Below are 24802 nucleotides of genomic sequence, written 5' to 3' on the forward strand. Positions count from 1 at the left end.
TACAACAACGCGGGCCACACGTCTTAAATGTTGTATGAGGTCAACGTCCGTGAGGTAAATATCAACCACATAGGACAACGCCTCAGGGTCTATGTCATGTAACATTGATGTCACACAAGCTGAGAACAGTCCAGGACTGTTCTTGTAGCCTTGTGGGAGTCAGCAAAAGTTTTTCTGAGAGCCTAAAGCGCTGAAACTTGTTAAGTCCCTACTTTCAGGCACTATGTTTTGGCAGAAAAACCCGTTGGATATATCCAGTGTTGCTTTGTATTTTCTTTGTACAATATTGTTCATTAATGCTGTACTATGTGCGTTTTGTATAGCATATGTTTTTGTGTGACTATTTAAATGCCTATAGTCTAGGACTATTCTATATGAGTGGTCGGGTTTAGCGACTGGAAATAATGGATTGTCCATTGATGAGTCTGAGGGTTCAGTGACACCCTGGTACTCTAATTGTGTGAGGATTTCCCTCATTGGGGCTTTTGCCTCATATTTTATTGGATATTGATGTTGGGGCTGAGGTTGGGATTTTATTGGGTATTGTGTGGTAGGGAGAATCTTTGTCCCACCCTACTTGTTTGAAATATAGCCCAATCAATGGTGTATTTTTCAACAAGCTCTTTCGGAACAAGGGGCGAGACAATTTTTTAAGAATGTCCTCTCCATATGGGAGATCTCGGACAAATACTGGTGGCCAGTCTTTTTCGGTCAGCAGAATATCATAAAAAGAAACAACGTAGTCCCAAAAGATGGTGTCTATTATGCGTTTGATGTCCCTTCTAACTGAATAGTTACTTTATACGCTCTATCGGGTTTGGAGACACTCATAGCTGCAGTCTCTACTTGTAGATAGTCATCATTTGCTTTCACCTAGAGATGCTCCAGAAGATCCCTTGCAAACTATTGTGACTTCTGCTGCACTGTCTAGCAGTGCTAGCACCTACTTCTTGTTCTTTAATAAACCCTCTTCTTGAGTGGCATGTCGTATTGCAACTGCTGCCACTTTTTTCTTTTTAAATAGTGGTTTTTGTTTTGGAAGTTTCTCTACTTTTTTAACAGAAACTTCTGATGAGCGTTGTGAGTACTTTCTCGGTTTCACGTACTCGGGCCGCTGATCTGACCGCCCACCTCTCTCACTGTGTTTTTCCGGTGAGTCCTGAAAGGAATGAGATTGGCGTGTATCAGTATACTGATATCTGTCAGGCGTTTTTATATTATCCCTATTTCTAAGGTTGTACCTGTTTTGTGGGGTCTCCAAATGTGGAGATTTCCCCCTTTCTTTTCTAGGTGCTTGTTGTTTTTTATCCCAGCGTTTTTTAGAACGCTCGGCAGTTTGTTTGGCAGCATCCTTATTGGATCTACCTTGTACTTGTGGCTTAGTTGGTCTGGGTCCCAGACTATCTCGACCTATACTGAATTATGTTTCAGCGATAATCTTTGGCAGCTCACGTTCTTGATCCTGTACCAGAATGTCACGGAGCCGCATGCACACTGTTAGTAAAACTGATTCCCCTTTAATGTTACTTAATAGGCTTCCATGTGGGCTATCCACCATCTGACCTCATCCCGGGCCCCCTCCGATAAGGGGACTGATTGGAAATAGGTCAGGCCTCAGCAAAGATGGGAAACTTTGAGACGCTGAAGAGCTTGGTAACGCAACAGGCCCAGAAAGATTGCCTGGACGGAGGAGGATAAGAGACCCACCACCCGGGCTGTCTGTCTGAGAGACATGGTGGGTTTGGACAGAGTCCTCTTAAGCTCGTGTTTGATCTTGGACAGTTTGCGGGACAGAAGGCTTAAGATGTCCTGTACTAAATCCACCACAAACCCTAGACATTGCAGGGATTGTTTTGGGAAAGTGACCGATTTCTGCTCATTGATGATGAAACCAAGAGACTCCAGGAGAGTGAGCGGATGCATACAGCGAGCGCACCAAAGGCAAGCTCATCAGTGCCTGGACGGTGCCAGGAGTCAGAACCCCTGACCTTTTTGGGTCAGCTTGCAAGCAGTATTCCTCTCCGGAATTAAGTAACCTAGCGACAGCTCTTCCATGTGTTTGCTACCGCACACTGGATCCTGCTCCTCTGTACAATGCTGGGGAGAGTGTGGATTCAAACCTTTGGCTACACCTGCACCCACACCCACACCCAGGCTGAAGGTGAGCATGTGTTCTCATTTTATGAAGAAAGCTCACTTTTATTCTCTTAACTGCAGATTGCTAGCTAAGCTCAAACTGGAAATATATGATTTCCTGGTAGACTACAGGGAGTGCAGAATTATTAGGCAAGTTGTATTTTTGAGGATTAATTTTATTATTGAACAACAACCATGTTCTCAATGAACCCAAAAAACTCATTAATATCAAAACTGAATATTTGTGGAAGTAGTTTTTAGTTTGTTTTTAGTTTTAGCTATGTTAGGGGGATATCTGTGTGTGCAGGTGACTATCACTGTGCATAATTATTAGGCAACTTAACAAAAAAAAATATATACCCATTTCAATTATTTTTCATTACCAGTGAAACCAATATAACATCTCAACATTCACAAATATACATTTCTGACATTCAAAAACAAAACAAAAACAAATCAGTGACCAATATAGCCACCTTTCTTTGCAAGGACACTCAAAAGCCTGCCATCCATGGATTCTGTCAGTGTTTTGATCTGTTCACCATCAACATTGCGTGCAGCAGCAACCACAGCCTCCCAGACACTGTTCAGAGAGGTGTACTGTTTTCCCTCCTTGTAAATCTCACATTTGATGATGGACCACAGGTTCTCAATGGGGTTCAGATCAGGGGAACAAGGAGGCCATGTCATTAGATTTCCTTCTTTTATACCCTTTCTTGCCAGCCACGCTGTGGAGTACTTGGACGCGTGTGATGGAGCATTGTCCTGCATGAGAATCATGTTTTTCTTGAAGGATGCAGACTTCTTCCTGTACCACTGCTTGAAGAAGGTGTCTTCCAGGAACTGGCAGTAGGACTGGGAGTTGAGCTTGACTCCATCCTCAACCCGAAAAGGCCCCACAAGCTCATCTTTGATGATACCAGCCCAAACCAGTACTCCACCTCCACCTTGCTGGCGTCTGAGTCGGACTGGAGCTCTCTGCCCTTTACCAATCCAGCCACGGGCCCATCCATCTGGCCCATCAAGACTCACTCTCATTTCATCAGTCCATAAAACCTTAGAAAAATCAGTCTTGAGATATTTCTTGGCCCAGTCTTGACGTTTCAGCTTGTGTGTCTTGTTCAGTGGTGGTCGTCTTTCAGCCTTTCTTACCTTGGCCATGTCTCTGAGTATTGCACACCTTGTGCTTTTGGGCACTCCAGTGATGTTGCAGCTCTGAAATATGGCCAAACTGGTGGCAAGTGGCATCGTGGCAGCTGCACGCTTGACTTTTCTCAGTTCATGGGCAGTTATTTTGCGCCTTGGTTTTTCCACACGCTTCTTGCGACCCTGTTGACTATTTTGAATGAAACGCTTGATTGTTCGATGATCACGCTTCAGAAGCTTTGCCATTTTAAGAGTGCTGCATCCCTCTGCAAGATATCTCACTATTTTTGACTTTTCTGAGCCTGTCAAGTCCTTCTTTTGACCCATTTTGCCAAAGGAAAGGAAGTTGCCTAATAATTATGCACACCTGATATAGGGTGTTGATGTCATTAGACCACACCCCTTCTCATTACAGAGATGCACATCACCTAATATGCTTAATTGGTAGTAGGCTTTCGAGCCTATACAGCTTGGAGTAAGACAACATGCATAAAGAGGATGATGTGGTCAAAATACTCATTTGCCTAATAATTCTGCACTCCCTGTATGTAACAAATTATATTTTTTTATCAGAAACCTACCACCCTCGGAAACCCACCCACCTCCACCAGCCAAGCCTGCAACCTCAGAATCATCCTGGAACCCGACCTCAGCATTGTCTTTCGCCTGGTAGCCATACTCACTTGGTCCGCTGCCTTTGGCAAAGCCTAAACTTAAAACCTTAAGGTGTTGGTTTGATGAAAAACGTACATTTGATTGCCAAATCACAGCCTTAGCAGGCAAATATTTTGGGATCTTAAAAAAATCTCTCAAAAATATCATTGATTTCTTACCTGAGCTGGCCAGGAAAACTGTAGTCCAGGCGTTGGTCATGTCCTAGCTGGACTACTTTAAGGTTTTGTAATTAGGATTGTCTCAAACCCACTTGATGAGCCTGGTTGCAGCTGAATCTTCCAAGAGAGTCCTCTGTAGGCTCTGCACTTGCAAAGCTACACTGGCTTCCACTGAAGAGGCAAATTTATTTTAAAGCTCTGTGCCTCAGCTACAGGGGTTTTACTTGTAAAGGAGCACTCTATCTGCACCCTCTCATCAAACCTTATGCTCCCTCCAGATGTCTTAGATCTGTGGGGGCTCTGCTGGCCAGTGTCCCAACTGTAAAGAAAGTTAATCTTGGGGGCAGCTCATTTAGCTTCTTATCACTAAATTTGTGGAACTCTCTTTCCCTCTACTTAAGACAGGGCAAGACAGAGTTATCATATTGAAAATAATTGAAAGGTTTGTTGCTTAGGTCGGCTTGATGGCGTTTTTTTTTGCTAATGCTATGGTGCTGTTGTGACCTCTCAAGCGAGACTTTCAGCACTGGGGCACTTCATTGAAGAAACCACGTGCTCTACAAATCTCACTATTATTATTATTATTATTATGATCCATGCCCTCTCAGACTTGATTACGCAAATTCACTTTATTTTGGCCTACCCAAAGAACTAATCAATAAGCTGCAGCTGATGCAGAACTTAGCAGCCAGAGTGTTGCTTCACCTTTCTTGACGTAGTGTGATCTCATCCAAACTATAGGATTTACATTGGTTAACCCTAGTAAAGAGGAAATTAAGATCGTATCCCACATGCTTAGAGCAGTGTATTTCTCTGGCCCCTTAGTCTCCAAAAACTGTTTAAGTTCCACTCCCCTGTCAGAGCTTTGACGTCCTCTAACATCTACCATATTCTACCTCCTAAATTTCGTACTATGCAGAGAGGCAGCTGCTTTGCAGCAGTTGCTGGAGAAATACTATGGAACACCTTCCCTATTACTGTTGCCCAGTCACCGACCTCTCGAGATTTAAGAAAAAGAACTTAAAACCTGGCTGTGCCATCAATAACTCCTATTGCACTTGTCCTTTCAGCCACAGTGGTTTCTAAGAGTTTAGCACCTAGAAGCTATGGCCCTCATTACAACCCTGGCAGTCGGTGTTAAAGCGGCGGTAATACCGCCAACAGGCCGTCGGAAAAAAAATGGGATCACGACCATGGTGGAAACCGCCAACATAGACAGCCACTTTAACACACTGACCGCCACGGCGGTAGAAACAAACACCGGGCGGAAACCGCCAACAGACAGTCGGAGGACAAAGTACCGCCCACTGTATTTCAAGACGCCTATCTGCCTCCTTTTCCGGGGCGGAACCAACGCAATCAAAAGCACGACGGAAACAGTACACAGAAGGGAAAACACTCACCTCTCGACACCCAACGAGGAACCAGGACGCCATGGTGCCCGAGTTACAGGTCCTGCCCATGTTGGTGTATCTTCTCATCTACCAGGAGTACGAACGGCAGCGACGGCGACCACGGTGAGCACTGCGCCTACAACACAGGGGTAGGAGGGGAGAGAGTGACACACACACACGCAACACGCAACACCCCCACCCTCACCCACAACATACACACAAATACATGCAGCAACATTACATATACATCCTCCCACCCCCTGGAAAAATGCAAGGACAAAAGGAAATGATTGTAACCAGTGTAATCATGAAAAATCAGATAGTCAAAATTCAGTATATACAAATATGTACACCAACTACACAAGTCCGGATAGTGTACCAATTATTGTCTGTGGACCACTGGGCCCAGAATGCATGGGCGAAGCCCACACTAGATACCTGACTGGAAACAGAGAGAACACTGCTGGGGCATCAGATCGAAAATATACAGGCACCTCAGGAGGACTGGGAGGGGGGCACCTCAGCCAGATGAACGCACGACGCCACTGCTGCACGAGAGGGCTCCATGCCAATTGCTGTATCCTGGGAAGTGCAAAGCCACAGTCTCTCAAGTCTCTCCAGTGGGTGGTTTGCCCACTGCATTATCCTGGGGAGTGCAAAGCCACAGTCACTCAAGTCCCTCCAGTGGGTGGTTTGTCCACTGCTTTATCCTGGGGTCTCTCAAGTCCCTCCAGTGGGTGGTTTTCCCACTGCTTTATCCTGGGGAGTGCAAAGCCACAGTCTCTCAAGTCTCTCCAGTGGGTGGTTTACCCACTGCATTATCCTGGGGAGTGCAAAGCCACAGTCTCTCAAGTCTCTCCAGTGGGTGGTTTGCCCACTGCATTATCCTGGGGAGGTCAAAGCCACAGTCTCTCAAGTCTCTCCAGTGGGTGGTTCGCCCACTGCTTTATCCTGGGGAGTGCAAAGCCACAGTCTCTCAAGTCTCTCCAGTGGGTGGTTTGCCCACTGCATTATCCTGGGGAGTGCAAAGCCACAGTCTCTCAAGTGGATGTCATTCTCCACTGGTTCTGGAGGGGGGCTTGTGCCCAGAGTGCTTCATCCTGCCAAGGACTGAGGTAGTGGATGTCATTCTCCACTGGTCCTGGAGGGGGCCTTGCGCCCAGAGTGCTTCATCCTGCCAAGGACTGAGGTAGTGGATGTATTTCTCCACTGATTCTGGAGGGGGCTTATTACCCAGAGTGCTTCATCCTGCCAAGGACTGAGGTAGTGGATGTCATTCTCCACTGGTTCTGGAGGGGGCTTAGTGCCCAGAGTGCTTCATCCTGCCAAGGACTGACGTAGCGGATGTCATTCTCCACTGGTTCTGGAGGGGGCCTTGGCCCAGAGTGCTTCATCCTGCCAAGGACTGAGGTAGCAGATGTCATTCTCCACTGGTTCTGGAGGGGGCCTTGTGCCCAGAGTGCTTCATCCTGCCAAGGACTGAGATAGTGGATGTATTTCTCCACTAGTTCTGGAGGGGGCTTAGTGCCCAGAGTGCTTTATCATGCCAAGGACTGAGGTAGTGGATGTCATTCTCCACTGGTTCTGGAGGGGGCTTAGTGCCCAGAGTGCTTCATCCTGCCAAGGACTGAGGTAGTGGATGTCATTCTCCACTGGTTCTGGAGGGGGCCTTGTGCCCAGAGTGCTTCATCCTGCCAAGGACTGAGGTAGTTGATGTATTTCTCCACTTGTTCTGGAGGGGCCTTGTGCCCAGAGTGCTTCATCCTGCCAAGGACTGAGGTAGCGGATGTATTTCTCCACTGGTTCTGGAGGGGGCATGGTGCCCAGAGTGCTTCATCCGTCCAAGGACTGAGGTAGTGGATGTCATTCTCCACTGGTTCTGGAGGGGGCATGGTGCCCAGAGTGCTCCACGTGCAGTGTGGCCGGTACAATCCCCTCACCTGGGTGTGCGTGCCACGAGATTGGCGAGGTACAGGTAGCATGATATGCCATGGAGGCAGCGACATACCCCACACTGCTGCGGCTTCGTCTTCCACCTGCAGGTGCAAACAGTGATGGAAGTCATGCTTCATGGAAGCTGCCCAGGGTCCAGGAACTCTCCTCCAGCCCCGGACGACTGACCACTGGGGATGGTAGCCATGTCAGCGGTGGTGCCACTGTCCGAGTACGTCGCAGGGCTGGTGGCGGTGCTTGCGGCGGTGTCTGTGGCGGCGGTGCATGGATCAGCACCTGCTGAGGGACACAGCAGGACGGCTGCCCACTAGGGAAGAGGCTGGGGACTGTCGCTGGGGCTTTAGACATGCCAGTGGCCGTGCAGGTGGCAGTGCAGGTGGCGGTTGTGGTTGCGGGGCAGCTAGCAGTGTTCGCTGCCGTACAGGTTGGTGTGGTTGTGGACAGAAGGTGTGACACTGGTCCCTCAGTCGGTGCCACCATGCCCTCTCCTGACCTTCTCTTCTGCTTTTGACCCTTCCCAACCTTTGATGGTGCCGCAGTTGTCTTGCCACTATCCCCTTTTGTTTTTGCTGAGCCTTTGGTGGCTGATAGTTTCGGCTTCTCCCTCTGGGATGTGGGCACCTTTTTCACCTTGGCAGGTGGCAGAATGTCCTTGCCCTCGCTATGTGGCACACTGGCAGCCCTGATGGGTGGCGCACTCGATGACCCCGCAGTTGCTGGCACCACTGTGTCTGGGGATTTGGTGGCTTGGGTGCCTGGCTGGGACCTGGAAAGCTTGGCCTTTGGGGAAGGACAGGGGGGAGGTGAAGGGAAGAGGTCAAGGGTTGCCAGGAAAAGTTTTTTAGACATACTGGGACGGGAAGATGGAGGGGGTTTGGGAGTGGAGGAAGAGGTAGTGGTTGTAGGAGGTGTACGTCTGCTGAATTTGGGTGAAGGATCATGGGCCGGAGGCTGTTGTGAGGAGGATGGCTGTTGGGTGGGTGTGTGCCTGTGTACTTTGGGTGGAGGGTTCACAGACACACTGGGAGAGGACACAGGGGATGTGTGAATGGTAGTGGGGGTGGTGATTGCACGTGAGCGGTGTGTGGTGTTGGGCGTGCTGGTGATGGAGATAGTGGCTGAGGATGTAGTGCATGCAGGTGTGAGTGGAGACGAGATAGGGAGGGAGGAGGGGGACACAGACAGTGGAGGCAGTGGATGTTGCTGTGTCTGCATGGGGATGGTGCTTGTGTGAGTGCCTGTGGGATGTGTGGTGCTTATGTTTGCCTGAGCCACTCTTGTGTGTTGATGTGTGTGCATGCAGGTCTGATGGTGTGCTTGGGATAGGCTGAGGTACAGGGGATTGGGTCTGGGTGGAGGAGGGGAGGCTGGACACAGGGACAATGTCTGCCATCGGTGCTGAGGCCAGAGGCTGAAATGCTCTCTGTTGGGCCGCCTGCCCAGAATGAATGCCCTCTAGGTATGCATTTGTTTGTTGCAAATGCCTCTCAACACCCTGGATGTCATTCAAAATGGTAGATTGCCCAACAGTGAGGGATCTCAGGAGGTCAATAGCCTCCTCACTGAGGGCAGCAGAGCTGACTGGGGCAGGGCCTGAGGTGCTTGGGGTGAGGGATATGCCCACCCTCCTGGGTGAGCGGGCACGGGACGCACGCTGAGGGGCTGCTGGGAGGGCGGTGCTGGTGGGGTGGTGGCGCCTGTACCTGTTGATGCGGTGGGCACAGAGGTGCCTGCCACCGCAGGGGAGCTCCCATCAGAGGAGGAGTCGCTGTCACTGGTGTCTGCTCGTGTCCCCGTCGTGGAGCTCCCCTCGCCCTCCGTCCCACTAGTGGCTTCCGATTCCGTTGCTTCACCCTCCAGGGCCAAGTGGGTTGAAGCTCCTTACTGTTCCAGTGCCAATGCTCCTCCGCCTGATGATGCTATTGCACACAAGAACAGGGAGACCACAGAAAGGGGGGGGGGGGGGGAAGACAGAAGAAAAACATGTTCAGAGCATGCAACACCACTACCGTTGGCGGTCACAACACACATGGAGCAGCCCTCTGCACTACTACGCCATGCACTAACAGTTCCTAGAAATGTCACCTGCCCATGGGGTACGAGGCCTAGGCACAATTGCTGCACACCTGGAAGTCACAGGAGCCTGGCTAGGTGTAGATGGCTCTTACCACTCACTAGTGGGGTTGGGGTGCCACATAGCCTGCCTCACAAGGGACCTTGCCTACCAAGTTCGCCCTGGCCTAGGAGAACCCACTGCCCACCTCTCCCACCCAGACACAATGTTATGCGTGCAGAGTCAGCTGAATGAGAGTGTACTCACCCCCTTGTGGCTGATGTGATACCCTCAAGCGCCCATCCAGCTCCGGATATGCCACTGCCAGGATCCGGGACATCAGGGGGGGTCATGGTGCGACGGGCACCCTTCCACGTTGGGAGGCCATCCCCAGCTGGACGCAGGTCCTCCCATCTTTTACAGCAGTGGGTGCTCCGTCTGTGGTAGACCCCGAGGGTCCGGACGTCCTTGGAGATGGCACGCCACATACCCTTCTTCTGGTGGGCGCTGACCTAGAGGAATGGTACAGAGGAAAGGAAATTACTCACTCGTCCGGACCGTCATACTCATTGCCCACCAGTTCCCACCCATGCCCTGACACACATCCACTCACCATCCGCACATGCAGGCCTCAGCCCCCCCCATTTATCTTCCATCCACACCACTCAAAGCAGGCATTGCCCATGCAGCATGCTCACAGTGTACTCACCTGTTTGTCTGGAGGACCGTACAGTTGCGTGTACTGGGGGAGGAACCCATCCACTAGTTCTCCAACTCCTCCGAAGTGAAGGCAGGGGCCCTTTCCCCAGACACTGTAGCCATCGCCGCTTCCAGACACAGGTCACAGCAGCCCTTGCAGTGTAGGTCCTCTCCTGTTGAAGGTCAGGTATCAAGTGAGTGAACAGGCAGAAAATGGCGGTCACGTCCGCGGCGGTGCATACCGTCTCCGCCGGCGTAAATCGTTATTGGCTCCTGGGACCCATAGGGCCCAATGTTAACCAATGCTGAGTTGCGCCGCGGTCTTCGACCGCCCACCACGATGGTGTACAACGCCAGCGCAGTTACCTCATATCCCCTTGTCCCACCTTATAGTTCAGGCAGCCGCTATTTCAGGGGGCCACATGGGATGGGTAATAACTGCGTCACACCTATTTAGGCTGGGAATACAGACAGATACCGGCACATTGCGGGTTACTAACGTTTCTGCAAATAATACATTGTGATACCTCAGTGTTGGATGACTCGCTGCTCGCTGTTCTCCTCCATAGGGCACATCTACTGGGGCAGGTGATGAGATGGCGGCATCCTCCGGTGTACAGACCCCTGGTGGACCTGTCGACAATGGAAGAGAGACACATCATAATCACACACAGACTTGATCGTGCAACAATCCTGGAACTGTGTGCCCAGTTGGAGCCAGACCTGATGTCAGCTATCCACCATCCCACAGGGATACCCCCTCTAGTGCAGGTCCTGTCTGTACTCCATTTCCTGGCCAGTGGGTCTTTTCAAACAACAGTGGCCATGGCATCAGGGATGTCCCAGCCAATGTTCTCTAACGTGTTGTCCAGAGTGTTGTCTGCCGTGCTGAAACACATGCGCAGCTACATCGTTTTCCTTCAGGTGGAGGATTTGCCCACAGTGAAAAGTGACTTCTATGCCCGGGGACATATCCGCAACATCATTGGTGCCACTGATAGGACACATGTGGCATTTGTCGTCCCCCCCCTCCACAGGAATGAACAGGTGTACAGAAACCGGAAGAGCTACCCTGATCGTCCTGTGTTAGTGGGGTTGCCTGGGTTCCCTGTAGTGGTGGACACACTGCTGATTGACGTGTCTTGGGAATAGAGGGATGGGCCCATTGGGTGGGTGCTGGTGTTTCCTGAGGGGGGAGGCTCTGTGGTGGTTTGTGACTGTGTCAGGGGAACCGACTGTCCTGAAGTCCCTGATGGGCCGCGCTGGTCATCTTGATCCAGGCGTGCACTGTGGGTCTCTTCTGTGGGGGGACTGGATATGTCTGGCACCTCCTGCCCTGCGACGTTGGATAGGGGTCCTGTTGGGGTGTAAATGCATAGTTATTGTATCTGTGTGTGCCATCTTGTGCAATGGGTGAGTGACCCTCTATTCCTGTGCTTGCATTATTGGCTTGGTCCTTGTGTGATTGGTGATTTTGGGGCATGAGTGAGTCTCTGTACTGGACATGCTTTGGTGATGGGTGCCCATGCATTGGTGTTACATTCAGGGCTTGGTTTTGGGATGTGTGGGTTGTGTTAGTGGGGTGTCTGTGGGTTGTTGGGGTGATGGGTGTAAGGGTGAGGGTATGTGATAGCATGCAAGTGGGGCGTGGGGAAAAGAGTAGTAAAGATGTGTGTTACCAGAGTCCAGTCCTCCTGCTCCTCCTGCGAGGCCCTCAGGATGCATAATTGCCAAGACTTACTCCTCCCATGTTGTTAGTTGTGGGGGAGAAGGTGGAGGGCCACCGCCAGTCCTCTGTACAGCAATCTGGTGTCTGGATACCACGGAACGTACCTTCCCCCGTAGGTCATTCCACCTCTTCCTGATGTCATCCCGTGTTCTTGGATGCTGTCCCACTGCGTAAACCCTGTCAACAATTCTGCGCCATAGCTCCATCTTCCTAGCAATGGATGTCTGCTGCACCTGCGATCCGAATAGCTGTGGCTCTACTCGGACGATTTCCTCCACCATGACCCTGAGCTCCTCCTCAGAGAACCTGGGGTGTCTTTGAGGTGCCATGATGTGGTGTGGGTGATGTGTGAGGTGGTGTCTGTTGTGATGTGTGAGGGGATGTGTTGGTGTGTGTTGTTTGATGTGTGTGGATGTTGTGTAAGTGATGGTGTTGTGTGTCTGTGGATGCTGGTGTTGTTTTAGGTAGTCTCTCTCTCTGGCCTTCTTTCAGAATTTTGGTTGTAAGGGTTTGTGGGTGATGTGGGTGTGTGCTTTATATTGGATTGGGTGTGTGTGTGTGTGGATGTGGTGTGTGGATGTGTATCAGGTGTGTGTATTTTGAATTGTCCAGTGTGGTTGTGTTTTGTAAATGTGTGTGTATTTTGAGCGCGGCGGTGTGTACCGCCAATGGAATACCGCGGTTGAAAGACCGCTGCGTTGATTCGTGGGTTGTGATACTGGGGGCGTATTCCTGTTGGCGTGACGGTGTCGGTTTTGGTATCGCCAGTTTATCACTGACCTTTGGTGTGGCGGACTCGTGTGGGTGTCTGTATTGTGGCAGATTCCGAGCTGTGGGTCATAATACCTGTAGCGGAATACCGCAGCGGTATGTTGGCGGTCTTCTGCACGGCGGAAAGCGGGATTTACCGCCAGGGTTGTAAAGAGGGCCTATGTCTTTTGAGCATTAGCTGCACTGTATAAATCAAATCAATATCAAATAAGCATTATGCAAAAGACCAGTTTTAGAAGCTTAGGGGACTCTGGACTGGAGATCTGAGCAAATTAACCGAAGCACAAATGCCTCAAATGCCACAAATGCCTCAAGAAGAATTGTTTGAATCAGTTTGGAGTTGTTAAGTGGCTCAGGGATTCTGGAAAGTGATTACTAATATAATGGTCAACTTGCTGGGTTTTCATTGGGTGACATGTTCATAGTTTCCCCATTTATATTGCACAGATGATCTAATATTGAATAGTGAGCAGTGACTCCAAAATACAGCTATATGACTATATAGGGAGGAGGGTGTGGGACAGTATGGTGCCGACAATGAGGTAGTGTCTGTGCAAGGGGTACTGAAAGTGAGGGAGTGTATAATGCAAATTGAGCCTATTTACCACATAATGGTTTGCTCCAAAAATACGTTAATATATGATTTTAAATAACGCAGACAAAGCCAGATTCTCCATTATATAGGTTGGAAGTACACAGCAGAACATCACTTTTCCTACGGGCTTTGAGGACATATTCTTCAAAAAAAAGGAACAGTATGACTTGGCTAATAAGTTTTACATAGTAATGATAGTGCAAGTGTACTAAATTTTTGAAGACATTCATTAGTTTATGTATACTTGATGGAGGCTTCTAGCTGCAGATTCCTCACCTTAGAATTATCCCCAGTCGTCAGACTAGATCCGGAATATTTTTTCATGAGCAGTAGCCTGGCATGCCGGAAGGTGGTGGTGTTCAGCTCCATATGGCTTTGTCGGCGTCACCTACGTCAGAAGTAAAGTTTGGGGTGCCTATATAGGCATCATCCAGGCACGCTGATGTCAGTTCTTTTCTTTCTGCGCCATTCATCGCAGATACGGAAAACAGCTACCCCTAGACTTTTTTTTACTAACTAACTTTTACTTTTTGTTGATGACTTTTTGAGGTTTTGCTTCCTGATGTGGCAGGGGTGTCATCTTGAAATGCTGGCTTTTATGCCCTGTGGCGCCTGTCACTGCTTGATGTCAGTGATGGACCCGTATCTTGTATGCCTCTAATGCCTCGAGCGTGACCACGACCCGAAGGCTTTCGCCGATCGCCGCACACCATGAACCCAAAGGCCTTGGGGGGAGCAAACTCTCAAGCATCTGGTGGCTCAACAAAGACTGCGCAATGATCCAGAATCCGGTCGAGAGGAAGGTCCCGTCATCAGTCACAGAGCCCTAGATCTTCATTGCAGTTGAAGTTGGGTTATTCGGATAAGTCCCACCACCACAAAAAGAAGAAGTTGAACAGGTCTTCGACTTCACATCGTTCGTCTGCCAATGAGATGAAGGCGCATCGCTTTTTTAGGCCTGGCTCTGCAGCAGAGACAGCACCTGGGCTGTCTCCACACCTCCTCGAGTTTCTGGGAGCCGGAGCGACCCCACCCAAATCAAGGAGTTCTATGAGGTCATGCTCCTCAAATTTTGGGTGGCCCGTTTCCTCTGGCATTCCCACTGAGGTCCATAACATCGGACAGGTGGGGTTTACAAATCATCCAAAGGGGCTCCGCCATGCCACCAACTTACCACAGGCTATTAGAGGATCACTTATCCCGTCTAAGCCAGGAAGTCGTGGTTCTCTTGGCCAAGGGAGCTGAGTGGGTGCTGACACCAGTAGTGGGCTATGGTTGATACTCCTGCTACTTATTGGTGCCAAAAAAATTGAAAATGCTCACAATGGCTTAAGTCCTGTTTACCCTGGATCCAGGAGACTAAACTGAATGGTAGTGTTGGACTTACTTTCAAATTACCGTCTTGTCTGGCCACAGGCATTACCTAGAGTTTATGGTAGGCCATGGGCACTTTAAGTTTACTGTGCTTCCCTTTGACTTTACCAGCTCCCCTTGGGTGTTTAGCAAGGTGATGGCAGTGGTTGCAGCTCATCTGTGAAGATCAGGTGTTCCAGTCTTCCCCTATCTCGACAACTGACTGTTGAAGGTGGGCTCACCCCAGGCTGTCATCTCCCACCTCCAGACTATCGCGGACCTCTTGCACTCACTGGAGTTTATTATCAGTGTGCTGAAGTCACACCTGACTCCCTCTCAGATGCTCCCTTCCATCGGAGCTGTTCTGGATACGGTGCATGTTTCAGGCTTATCCTCCTAAACAACGAGTCCTAGATATTCAGGCTATAATGCCAATGTTTTAGCCTCTATCCTGGTTGTGGTGAGACTGATTCTGACCCTGTTGGCACTCATGGTCTGGGGCATCCCGCTGATGAAGCATGTCTGCTGGCATATGCGAGATTTGCAGTGGGACCTAAAGTTCCAGTGTGTGCAGCATATGGGGAATCTCCAACATGGTCCACATCTTGAAGGGAGCTGGGAAAGGTCTTCAGTGGTGGCTAACAAACCATGATTAAGTCAGGGCAAACTCCTATCCCTTCCCCAACCAGATCACACAGTGGTGACAGATGTGTCACTTCTGGGATGGGGCAGCCATCTGGGAGAGCTGGAGATCAGAGGACTCTGTTCTCCAGTGGAAACTAGACTCCACATCAACCTGTTGGAGCTCCATACGATCAGATTGTCACTGAAAGCTTTTCCACCCTTCATCAAGGGAAGATTAGTGCCGGTGTTCACGGGCAACACCACCGCGATGTGGTGCTGCAACAAACAGGGCAGGGTTGAGTTGTGGGCAATTTGTCAAGAGGCCATGCGTCTCTGGACATGACTGGAACGTCACAGTATTTCCGTGGTGGTACAACACCTAATGGGCTTTACAAACACCAAGGTGGACGAACTCCATCTGGAGATGGTGCAAGGTTTATTTCAGTAGTGGGGAGAGCCTGTTTTCCACTGGCAATTTTGCATGCTGGAGTTTCCAAGGTGGCTCTCGCACAGGAGACACTTTTTGTCTTTTTGAGTGGAGCTTCTGCCTCCCGTTTGACTTTTCACCCATACCACTCCTGCACAGAGTTCTCAAGAAGATAAGGAACAATTGGACCCAAGCCATTCTTGTGGCCCCTGACTGGGCACAGAGAGTTTGGTATCCTGAGCTGTTGAGCATGTCATCGATCCTCTGATCCAGCTGCCCCTTCGGATGGATCTTCTGTTGCAGCACCAGGGCAGGGTCCTCCACCCGAACCTGTGAACTCTTTGTCTTCTTGCAAAGAGATTGAGCGGTGGCAGTTGACAGCTTTCAACCTTCCTCTCAAAGTCTGTGACGTTATCTTGACAGCTAGGCGTCCCTCCACTAAGACGATGTGTGGCTGCCGTTGGGAAAAAATTGTGGCATGATGTTCAGAAAAGCAAATTGGTCCCCGTTGTGCCCCCTTTCACAAGTTTTTTTCTTTCTTCTTTTTCTTACCAAACAGGTCTCTGCTCTGAGCACTCTGAAGGGCTATCTCCCTGCTATCTCTGCTTTTATGCCATTTCCTGATCAGCCATTTATCTTCAAATCCCCTGTTGTAAATAGGTTCTTTAAAGGTATTCAACATATATTACCTCCTTCACTCCTCATCATGCCTCAGTGGGATTTGAATCTCGTCTTGAAATTTAATTTCTAAAGTGTGCTCCCTTTGAGCCACTTCATAATTGCCCTCTTAGGCTACTTACCATCAAGACAGCCTTCATTGTGGCGATAACATCTGCCCAGACATTCAATGAGCTTTAGGCTTTATCATCCAAGCTCCGTTACCTCACTATCTATCCTGTCAAACTGGTGCTGATGAACAAGTTACTTAACTTCAGTAACCCCTTATCTGGTAGAGGCTACAACTGGACACAGATTCTTTACTGACCCACCCATCCTCACTGCCTCCCTGCTCTGGGGACATATTTCTAGGGATAAAGCTACTGTCCTTTCAGGAGCGTAGTTTTCCACACCTGTGGTCAATATTCTTTGTAGCTCTGCGCTCCTGGTGTCGAAAGTTGCGAAAAGAAACTGATGTCAGCACGCCCGGGTGGTGCCTATATAGGCACCGCAAACATCACTTCTGGCACGGACAATGCACATGGAGCTGAATGATGACACCTACTGACGTGCAATGGTACAGCTCACAAAAATAATTCCGGATCCAGTCTGACGCCTGGTGTTAATTTAAGGGAAAGGAATCTGTGGCTAGAGATAGTCTATACCGGTGAAGGCATTACTGAAGGTAAGTAACTTGTCCTTCTAAATGCAATACCAATTAACTTTTTTTTTTTTTACAAAAAAATGTATATTCTCCTTAGATATTTGAAGATATTTCGTTCCTGTTCCAAATTTATGTACTTAGATAAAGTTTTTGTGATAACCAATTTTTATTACATTAGCCACAAAACACGAACATCATCAATGCAGTCAAACGAACCCTGTCACAGACTGTCCTCCAATACACGGACTTAACTCAGCCATTTAAACCTAAAACATGAAAGTCCCACCATTTGCCCCAAATCTTCCCATGTTTCTGTGGGCATTCCCAAGCCATGTAAATGGGCCTTTCCTGCTGGACTCACCAGTCCATTTTCATCCACCAAGCAGACAGCGAAGTAGGATTACTGGAGTTCTACCCTCGAGTGGTGTCATTCTTAGTGACCAGGGTGGCCACCCCCACAAAAGCATATTCCAGTCTTGGTCTGCCCCAGGTCCTCCAGCAGGCCCAAGAGAGCCACTTTCGGGGAAATATCCACGGGCTGCACAAGGATGGACTTGAGTTCTCTCTCTATGCCCCGGCAATATGACGCTGGACAGGACCAAACCACATGGAAAAAATCTGTGTCAGTTGCCAAGCAGTGAAAGCAGTTGGCTTGTGAATTCCGACCTGCTCACTGAAGCAGCTGGGAGACCATATAGATTAAATTGAGTTGGATCAGCCTATGGCATGTGGAGATGACCAGTTCTTTTGGGGCCATCCTAGTCACCCTCCAGTCTGTGTCGTCCAGTTCCCCAACGCACGCCTCTCACCTCTGTCTCAGCCTCGCAAAGTGGTCAGGGAGTTTAATGGCCAGAGAGCTGTAGTCCTGCAATATAGTACCAAAGGCGAGCCTGCCAGTGATCATTTTAATCTCCAGCGGTCTAAAGTCCAGGACTGCGGTTTCCAAGGGGAGGAGGGCCACCAGAGCAGTTGATAGAGAGTTGATATCGCTCTTGTAGACCATGGAAAAACCAAATTCTGCCCCTGGCGCAGGCGTCCCTGAGCTGAAAATACCTATCTCATCCCATTTTGCAAACCCAACCAGGCCGTAATCGCCTGATACAAATTGTGAGTTAACATGCAAGGGATGAACATGAGAGGGATCTCAGCCAGCAGTGGTTGTGCCACCTCTCAGGTAGGCTTAGGCCTGGGGAGTAAAACTCCCGGTAGAAGTCAGCAAACACTTGTAGGATGTCAGGGGTGCAGATTTTAAGGCAGCTCCTGGCATCCATAAAGTACAGGACGGCTCTAGAGGCAATCTGTCTGGTGGCCAGCCATTAAATATTTTTTCCAGACTTGTCACCATGCTCATAAACCCGCTGGGGGGCTGCCCTCTGTTAGACCTGACAGCCTTAGGGTGGTCACCCTCACCTTTTTGCATTCCTCCCTCCACGTTTTGACACTGTTTTTGCTGGTTTTAGGACTCTGCGCACTTAACCACTGCTAACCAGTGCTAAGGTACATATGCTCTCTCCCTTAAAATATGTGACATTCGCTCATATCCAACTGGCTTATTTAATTTACTTATAAGTCCCTAGTAAAAGTGCACTACATGTGCCCAGGGCCTGTAGATTGAATGCTACTAGTGGGCCTGCAGCACTGATTGTGCCACCCACATAAGTAGCCCCCTAACCATGTCTCAGGCCTGCCATTGCAAGGCCTGTGTGTGCAGTTTCACTGCCAATTCGATTTGGCATTTAAAAGTACTGGCCAAGCCTTAAACTCTCCTTCTTCTACATATAAGTCACCCCTAGGGTAGGCCCTAGGTAACCAAGAGGGCAGGGTCCGATGTAGGGAAATGGCAGGACATGTACCTGTGTAGTTTGTATGTCCTGGTAGTGTAAAACTCCTAAATTTGTTTTACACTACTGTGAGGCCTGCTCATTTCATAGGCTAACATTAGGGCTACCCTCATATACTGTTGGAGTGGTAGATTCTGATCTTTAAGGAATAACAAGGTCATATTTAGTATGGCCAGAATGGTAATACAAAATCCTTCTGACTGGTGAAGTTGGATTTAATATTACTGTTTTAGAAATGCCACTTTTAGAAAGTGAGAATTTCTCTGCACTTAAGGTCTTCTGTGCCTTCCAATCCACGTCTGGGGGGGCTAGTTGACAGCTCCCTTTAACTCAGACAACCCAAAGACAGGATGCTCAGTCACACCTGCACACATCTGCATACTGAATGGGTCTTCCTGGGCTGGGAGGGTGGAGGGCCTGACACTTACATGTCAAAGGACAGTCGCCTGCCCTCACACAATGGACTGCCAAACCCCCTACTGGGACCCTGTCAGACAGGATGAAACTGAAAGGGGACCTTGTGCACTTCGAAGCCACTCTTTGAAGTCTCCCCCACTTCAAATGCACATTTGGGTATTTAAAAAGGGTCCCTGATCCTACCAACTCAGACACTTCTGGACAAGATACCTACTGGGGAACAAACTCTGAACCAGAACTTGCAACTTGCCAAGAGAAGCTACCTGGCTGCCCAAATAACTCACCTGACTGCTTTCCTGAAAAGGACTGCTTTGCTGTTGCCCTGCTGCCTTGCTGCCTTCTGGCTCTGCTGGAAAGTGCTTTCCATTGGCTTGGATTGCACGTGCCTCCTGTTTTCTGAGGTCTCAGGGCCAAAAAGACTTTGGGCCTGATTCTAACTTTGGAGGATGGTGTTAAACCGTCCCAAAAGTGGCGGATATACCACCTACCGTATTACGAGTTCCATAGGATATAATGGACTCGTAATACGGTAGGTGGTATATCCGCCACTTTTGGGACGGTTTAACACCGTCCTCCAAAGTTAGAATCAGGCCCTTTGTCTCCACAAAGACCACCTTGTGTGGCAAAAAATCGATGCACAGCCTGCCGGAATCGACACCCAGCCTGCATCGTGGTGAGAAAATCACAGCACGCCGAACTGGAACGACACAGCCCGGCTCCCAGAGTGGAAATCGACGCAGCACCAACGTTGCGACTGTAACTTCGACGCACGGCCCACTGGATCGGCGAAAAGCCAAGCCGGAACGACACAGCCCGACTTCCTGCGAGAAGAATCGATGCAGCGCCTGGCGAGCGACAGAAATGGCCCTGCATCGCCCACTGGATTGACGCAGCTCTTGTGACTTCGTTCTGCACACCCAGGAATTCCCTGCACGGTCCTCGGGGCGTTCATATACGCCCACAACCCAAAGAGAACTCAAATCCGCACGCCGGAAATCGACGCAAGGCCCTTGTTGCGTGGAAAATATAAACGCATCATCTGTTTGCACCTAGAGAAACTGACGCACACCTCCCAGTTTTCTACGCATCTCCTTTTCTGCGGTGCCTTGCGGATAATTTAGACACAAACCAGGTACTTTGTGCTTGCAAGAGGCACTTATTGCTTTTAAGAACTTAAGACTCTTTTTCATTACCAAAGTGATATTTCAGCATGTACTTCAAATCTTGATCGTTTTGACCTGCATTTAATCAGATAAATATTCTATATTTTTCTAAACCTGTGTGGTATATTTTTGTGGTGTTTATACTGTGTTATTGCATGATTTTTTGCACAAATACTTTACTTATTGCCTTCTAAGTTAAGCCTGACTGCTCAGTGCCAAGCTACCAGATGGTAGGCACAGGATAATTTGGATTGTGTGTGACTTACACTGATTAAAGAGAGGGTCCTTGCTTGGACAAGGGATAACCTGACTGCCAACCAAAGACCCATTTCTAACACCCTCCAACACTGCCTGGCCTCCTCCAGGGAGATCTTTCGCAATTTTTCACGGGCCACTGTCAACAGCAGGCAATCGCCTCTGATGTCGCAGTCAGTGCCCTGCGCACCAAGGCCTGGACTCGAGCCTCTATGACCACTACATGTGCAAGTTTCTCCTTCTCCCCATCCCGGCTATAGCCTTTCACCAGACTTTATAGCCCGTTTGCCTACTCAGAGGGTGCCGGCTTAAGGCATGGACCGATGATTACTCTGAAAGTAGGCCTACAGTTCGGTCTCTACATGGAACACACCTCATCAGACGTATGCCACGCATTGAGGCGCCACATGTGCGCACAGCAGTGTATGAGACTCCCAAGTGCAAGAGGAGTGTGGAGTGGTCAGGAATCCCCATTGGAAGAATATCGACCCTGGACATCTGCAAAAGATCCGTGGTCGGCAGGAGCAGCAAATCAGTCTGCAAAAATGTCTTATGTGCTGCTGAGTTGTGAGTGTGCGTGGCAGTGCAGAGATGCCACGTCTGCCTTGCATCACAGAGCCCAAGGTACTTGACCCATGCCCTGAGTTGGCGAGAGTGTAATTGACGTCTTGCCCCTGACGGGCCGGTGGAATCCAGCTCTGAATTGGAAAACACATTGAAATCCCCCCTCAATGACAGTGGTGCCCGACAGGAAGCCCAGGAGCACAAGGGATATGGAGGCTAGCTTGGGGGCAAGCAACTGGTTCAGCACGTAGACCAACAGAAAATTGTACTGTTTACATTCATGGAGCCCTGCTACCCGCTTATATCTCCCATGGGGTCTGGATAAGCATTCGTGACCACAAGGGGGAACCGCCTGTGGAAAAGAATCGCCACCCCTGCGCGATCCTTCCCCCTCCGGTAAACCCAGAGTGGTAGACACTGTCATAGCCATAGCGTCTTTGGGATAGGCAGTGCTCCCCCAGCAAGTGGGTCTCCTGCATCACAAGAACCACAGGTTGGAAGTGCCTGGCATAGTGAAGAATGGCTGTGCGCTTGATGCGGTCCAACAGACCATTCACATTCCAGGACAGAATTTTAATTTCCGTTACAAGATAGACTGGGTGAGTGTAGAGCGGCAATGTCAGAAAGATACCACAGGGGACTACCCATGACACGGTGGTCTGCGGCCAAGCACCCCTGCAAGGACACAAGGTGGGCAAGTAGCCCAGGCAGTTGTGGCATTAGGACTGTAAAAAAAGAGAAAAATACAACAACAAAACAGAACTCCCCACCTTCCCCAACTACTCTCACCCCGTACTTCTACCCCAGAAGCATTTGTCACCCAATGACAAAGCATAACAATGCCCCCTACAAACACACAACAAAACAGAAACATAAAAGACCTCTTTGATTGCAAGGTCATGTATAAACCCCCACACATATAACAGTGCATCATCCAAGTCCACCCCTCTCTCACTTCTAGAGAGGAATATGAGCAACCAGCACAAGTGGAAGGATTCTGCAGTTCAGCCCCACGGGCCAGCAAGACTCTCAGTTTTTTTGTAGGAAAAAGTTCAGGAGCCACTTTGAAACGCTCCCCCAGCCTGCTGTTGGAGCACTTGTGTGTATTCAGGAAAAATCATTGTTCGCAAAGCCTCAAAAGAAAGGTCTGGGTCTCCCCTAGCCTCATGAAGGATGGTATCCCGATTGCCGTCGTTCAGAATCTAGACAGTGAGCAGGAATGCCAGAGACCTGGGCGGGGGACTCTGGGCCAAGGACCTGTGTGCTCATTCCGCTGCAAACAATGGTGACAACTTGTCCTCCAAAATCCAGGACCGTACCCAGCGCTCCCATCTGAGGCCTCTGAGCTCTTTGGGAAGCCAAGCAACCAAGATTATTCCAGCGTGACCCATTTCCCACAACCTCAGCGCACCCCTCCATACTCGCTGTTGACGTTAGCAGCTTGGAGACTTGTTATTTAAGGGTGACCTCCTCATCCTCCACCAAGGATACTTGACTCTCTGCCTCAGTGACTCGGATGGCAACGTTTCTGAGATTTCGGCAAAGGAGAGAGACATCCACCTTCACGCTCCCAACTTTCATTTCAACTGCCTCCTGGGAGTCTAGGATAGCCCGAGGATCTCGGCTAGGTTAGGCTGCTCAAGATCAAGTCATGGGCCTCCAGTTGTCCCGCATGATCAAAGTCCACGCTTATGCACTGGTCCGTTGTTGTCTTGCGCCGATGTGTAAGTGGAGGTGGCCTGTCCCTCCCCATGGCTGGGAGTCTGGAGTGGGCGGAAGGCACAAGTTCCTTAGCCCGTTTGCTCCATGGGGCAGCACGAGCAGCCAAGGCCAAGGCCTTCGGCAGGTAGGGTTACCTAGCATCAGTCGCAACACGCTCCCCGTGCCAGCAGCAATCACAGATCAGCCAAGTCCATCAACAGGGAGACCTTCCCATCTGAGCGGGAATGCTACGCAGCACCCGGCTAGCGAAGGATATCCGAGGAGGGGGAAAGCCAAATCAGTTTGCGCCCGCCATCTTTGCCACCATGCCTCCCCTTAGACAAGGTTTAACCTAGTGACTCAGTCTAAAGACATTCAGTACAGAAAGCACCTACTAGCGTAGTTCAGCCTCAGTCTTAACACCAAGGAAACACCAGAACAAATTGAAAAAAGATCTCAGATCTCCTTATTGTACGGCTCGGTTAGTAACCGGTCTCTCATGTTATACTCTTTTTCAGATTTAAGCATCAGCAACTCAAAAGGGGTAATAAAACAGGAGGCGGAAGGTCACATCAAGCTTACAAATGGGGAAATTGAGGAATATAGCCATGCTGCTGCACAGAAGGAACAGAAAGAACAGAAAGAGATCGGAGGTAAGAGTTATAAAAAACCTGCATTCCAGCTGAAGTTATGTGTGAAGATTTAGAACAGTGCGTACCAGATTGGTTTAAACTCTACAATAAAAAGTAATATCAAGACCATCTATGACAATAGGATGCAGTCAGAGACTTCTTACTTAGTTCTGCCACTCCCCCTAATGCAGTGGTTCTTAACTTTTTGACTTTTGTAGATCTCCACTTAATCATTACTGGAACCTAGGGACCACCAGTGAATCATTATTGGAATCCGGAGACCCTTAATGAGTCATTACTGGAAGCCAAAGATCTTGGCCTAAGCATTTTTGATAATTTGAAGTGCAAAGCAATACCAAAAAAATATGTAGAAACAAGCATTCAACAAACAAGTGCACATATTGTGAAATAAATATTTCATTTATTACACAAACAAGTCAAATAAATGTAAATGTTAATTTTTTTGGGAAGGTTGGAGCTTTTTTTAATTGAATTGAGTCCACTCATCATCCATGCTATATTGTATATGATGCACTTGCACTGCTCCCACAAGACTATGGGCCTGATTTTAACCTTGTCCGCCAAGGTTCCGCCGCCAAATGACCGCACCGCGGTCACAAGACCGCGGCGGCCATTCTAACATTTCCTCTGGGCCGGCGGGCGCTCTCCAAAAGAGCGCCCGCCGGCCCAGAGGAAATGCCCCTGCAACGAGGACGCCGGCTCAGAATTGAGCCGGCGTAGTTGCAGGGGTGCGACGGGTGCAGTTTGCACCCGTCGCGTATTTCAGTGTCTGCATGGCAGACACTGAAATACTTTGCGGGGCCCTCTTATGGGGGCCCCTGCAGTGCCCATGCCATGGAGGATTCCCCCGAGCAGCGGAAAGTCGGCGGGAGACCGCCGACTTTCCGCTTCTGACCGCGGCTGAACCGCCGCGGTCAGAATGCTCGTGGGAGCACCGCCAGCCTGTTGGCGGTGCTCCCGTGGTCGGTGGCCCGCCAGGGTCAGAATGACCCCCTATATGAGGAAACAAAATTAAATTTTAGCCACCAATTTCAAATTATTTCACATTTACAGACTGTCTTGAAATTTTCAGCTTTACATTTTGCTTCTGTATTTGTATATACTTCATTAATCTGTTATTATTATTTAATTTTCCCCCTGAGTAGGCTTTGCCGATACTCAGGGGTCCCTGGAC

The 24802-nt window shown here is 49.4% G+C and overlaps 1 protein-coding gene across 1 annotated transcript in view; it reads left to right on the plus strand.

Moving 5' to 3' along the window:
- Nucleotides 1-24802, plus strand: part of IKZF3 (IKAROS family zinc finger 3) — a 449605-nt gene that overhangs the window by 111318 nt on the left and 313485 nt on the right. The window contains exon 3 of the mRNA XM_069237426.1: nt 23494-23628. Within this exon, the coding sequence (XP_069093527.1) occupies nt 23494-23628 (135 nt within the window). The remainder of the gene's footprint in view (nt 1-23493; nt 23629-24802) is intronic.

This window comes from Pleurodeles waltl, chromosome 6 (assembly GCF_031143425.1).
Source record: "Pleurodeles waltl isolate 20211129_DDA chromosome 6, aPleWal1.hap1.20221129, whole genome shotgun sequence".
NCBI lineage: Eukaryota > Metazoa > Chordata > Amphibia > Caudata > Salamandridae > Pleurodeles > Pleurodeles waltl.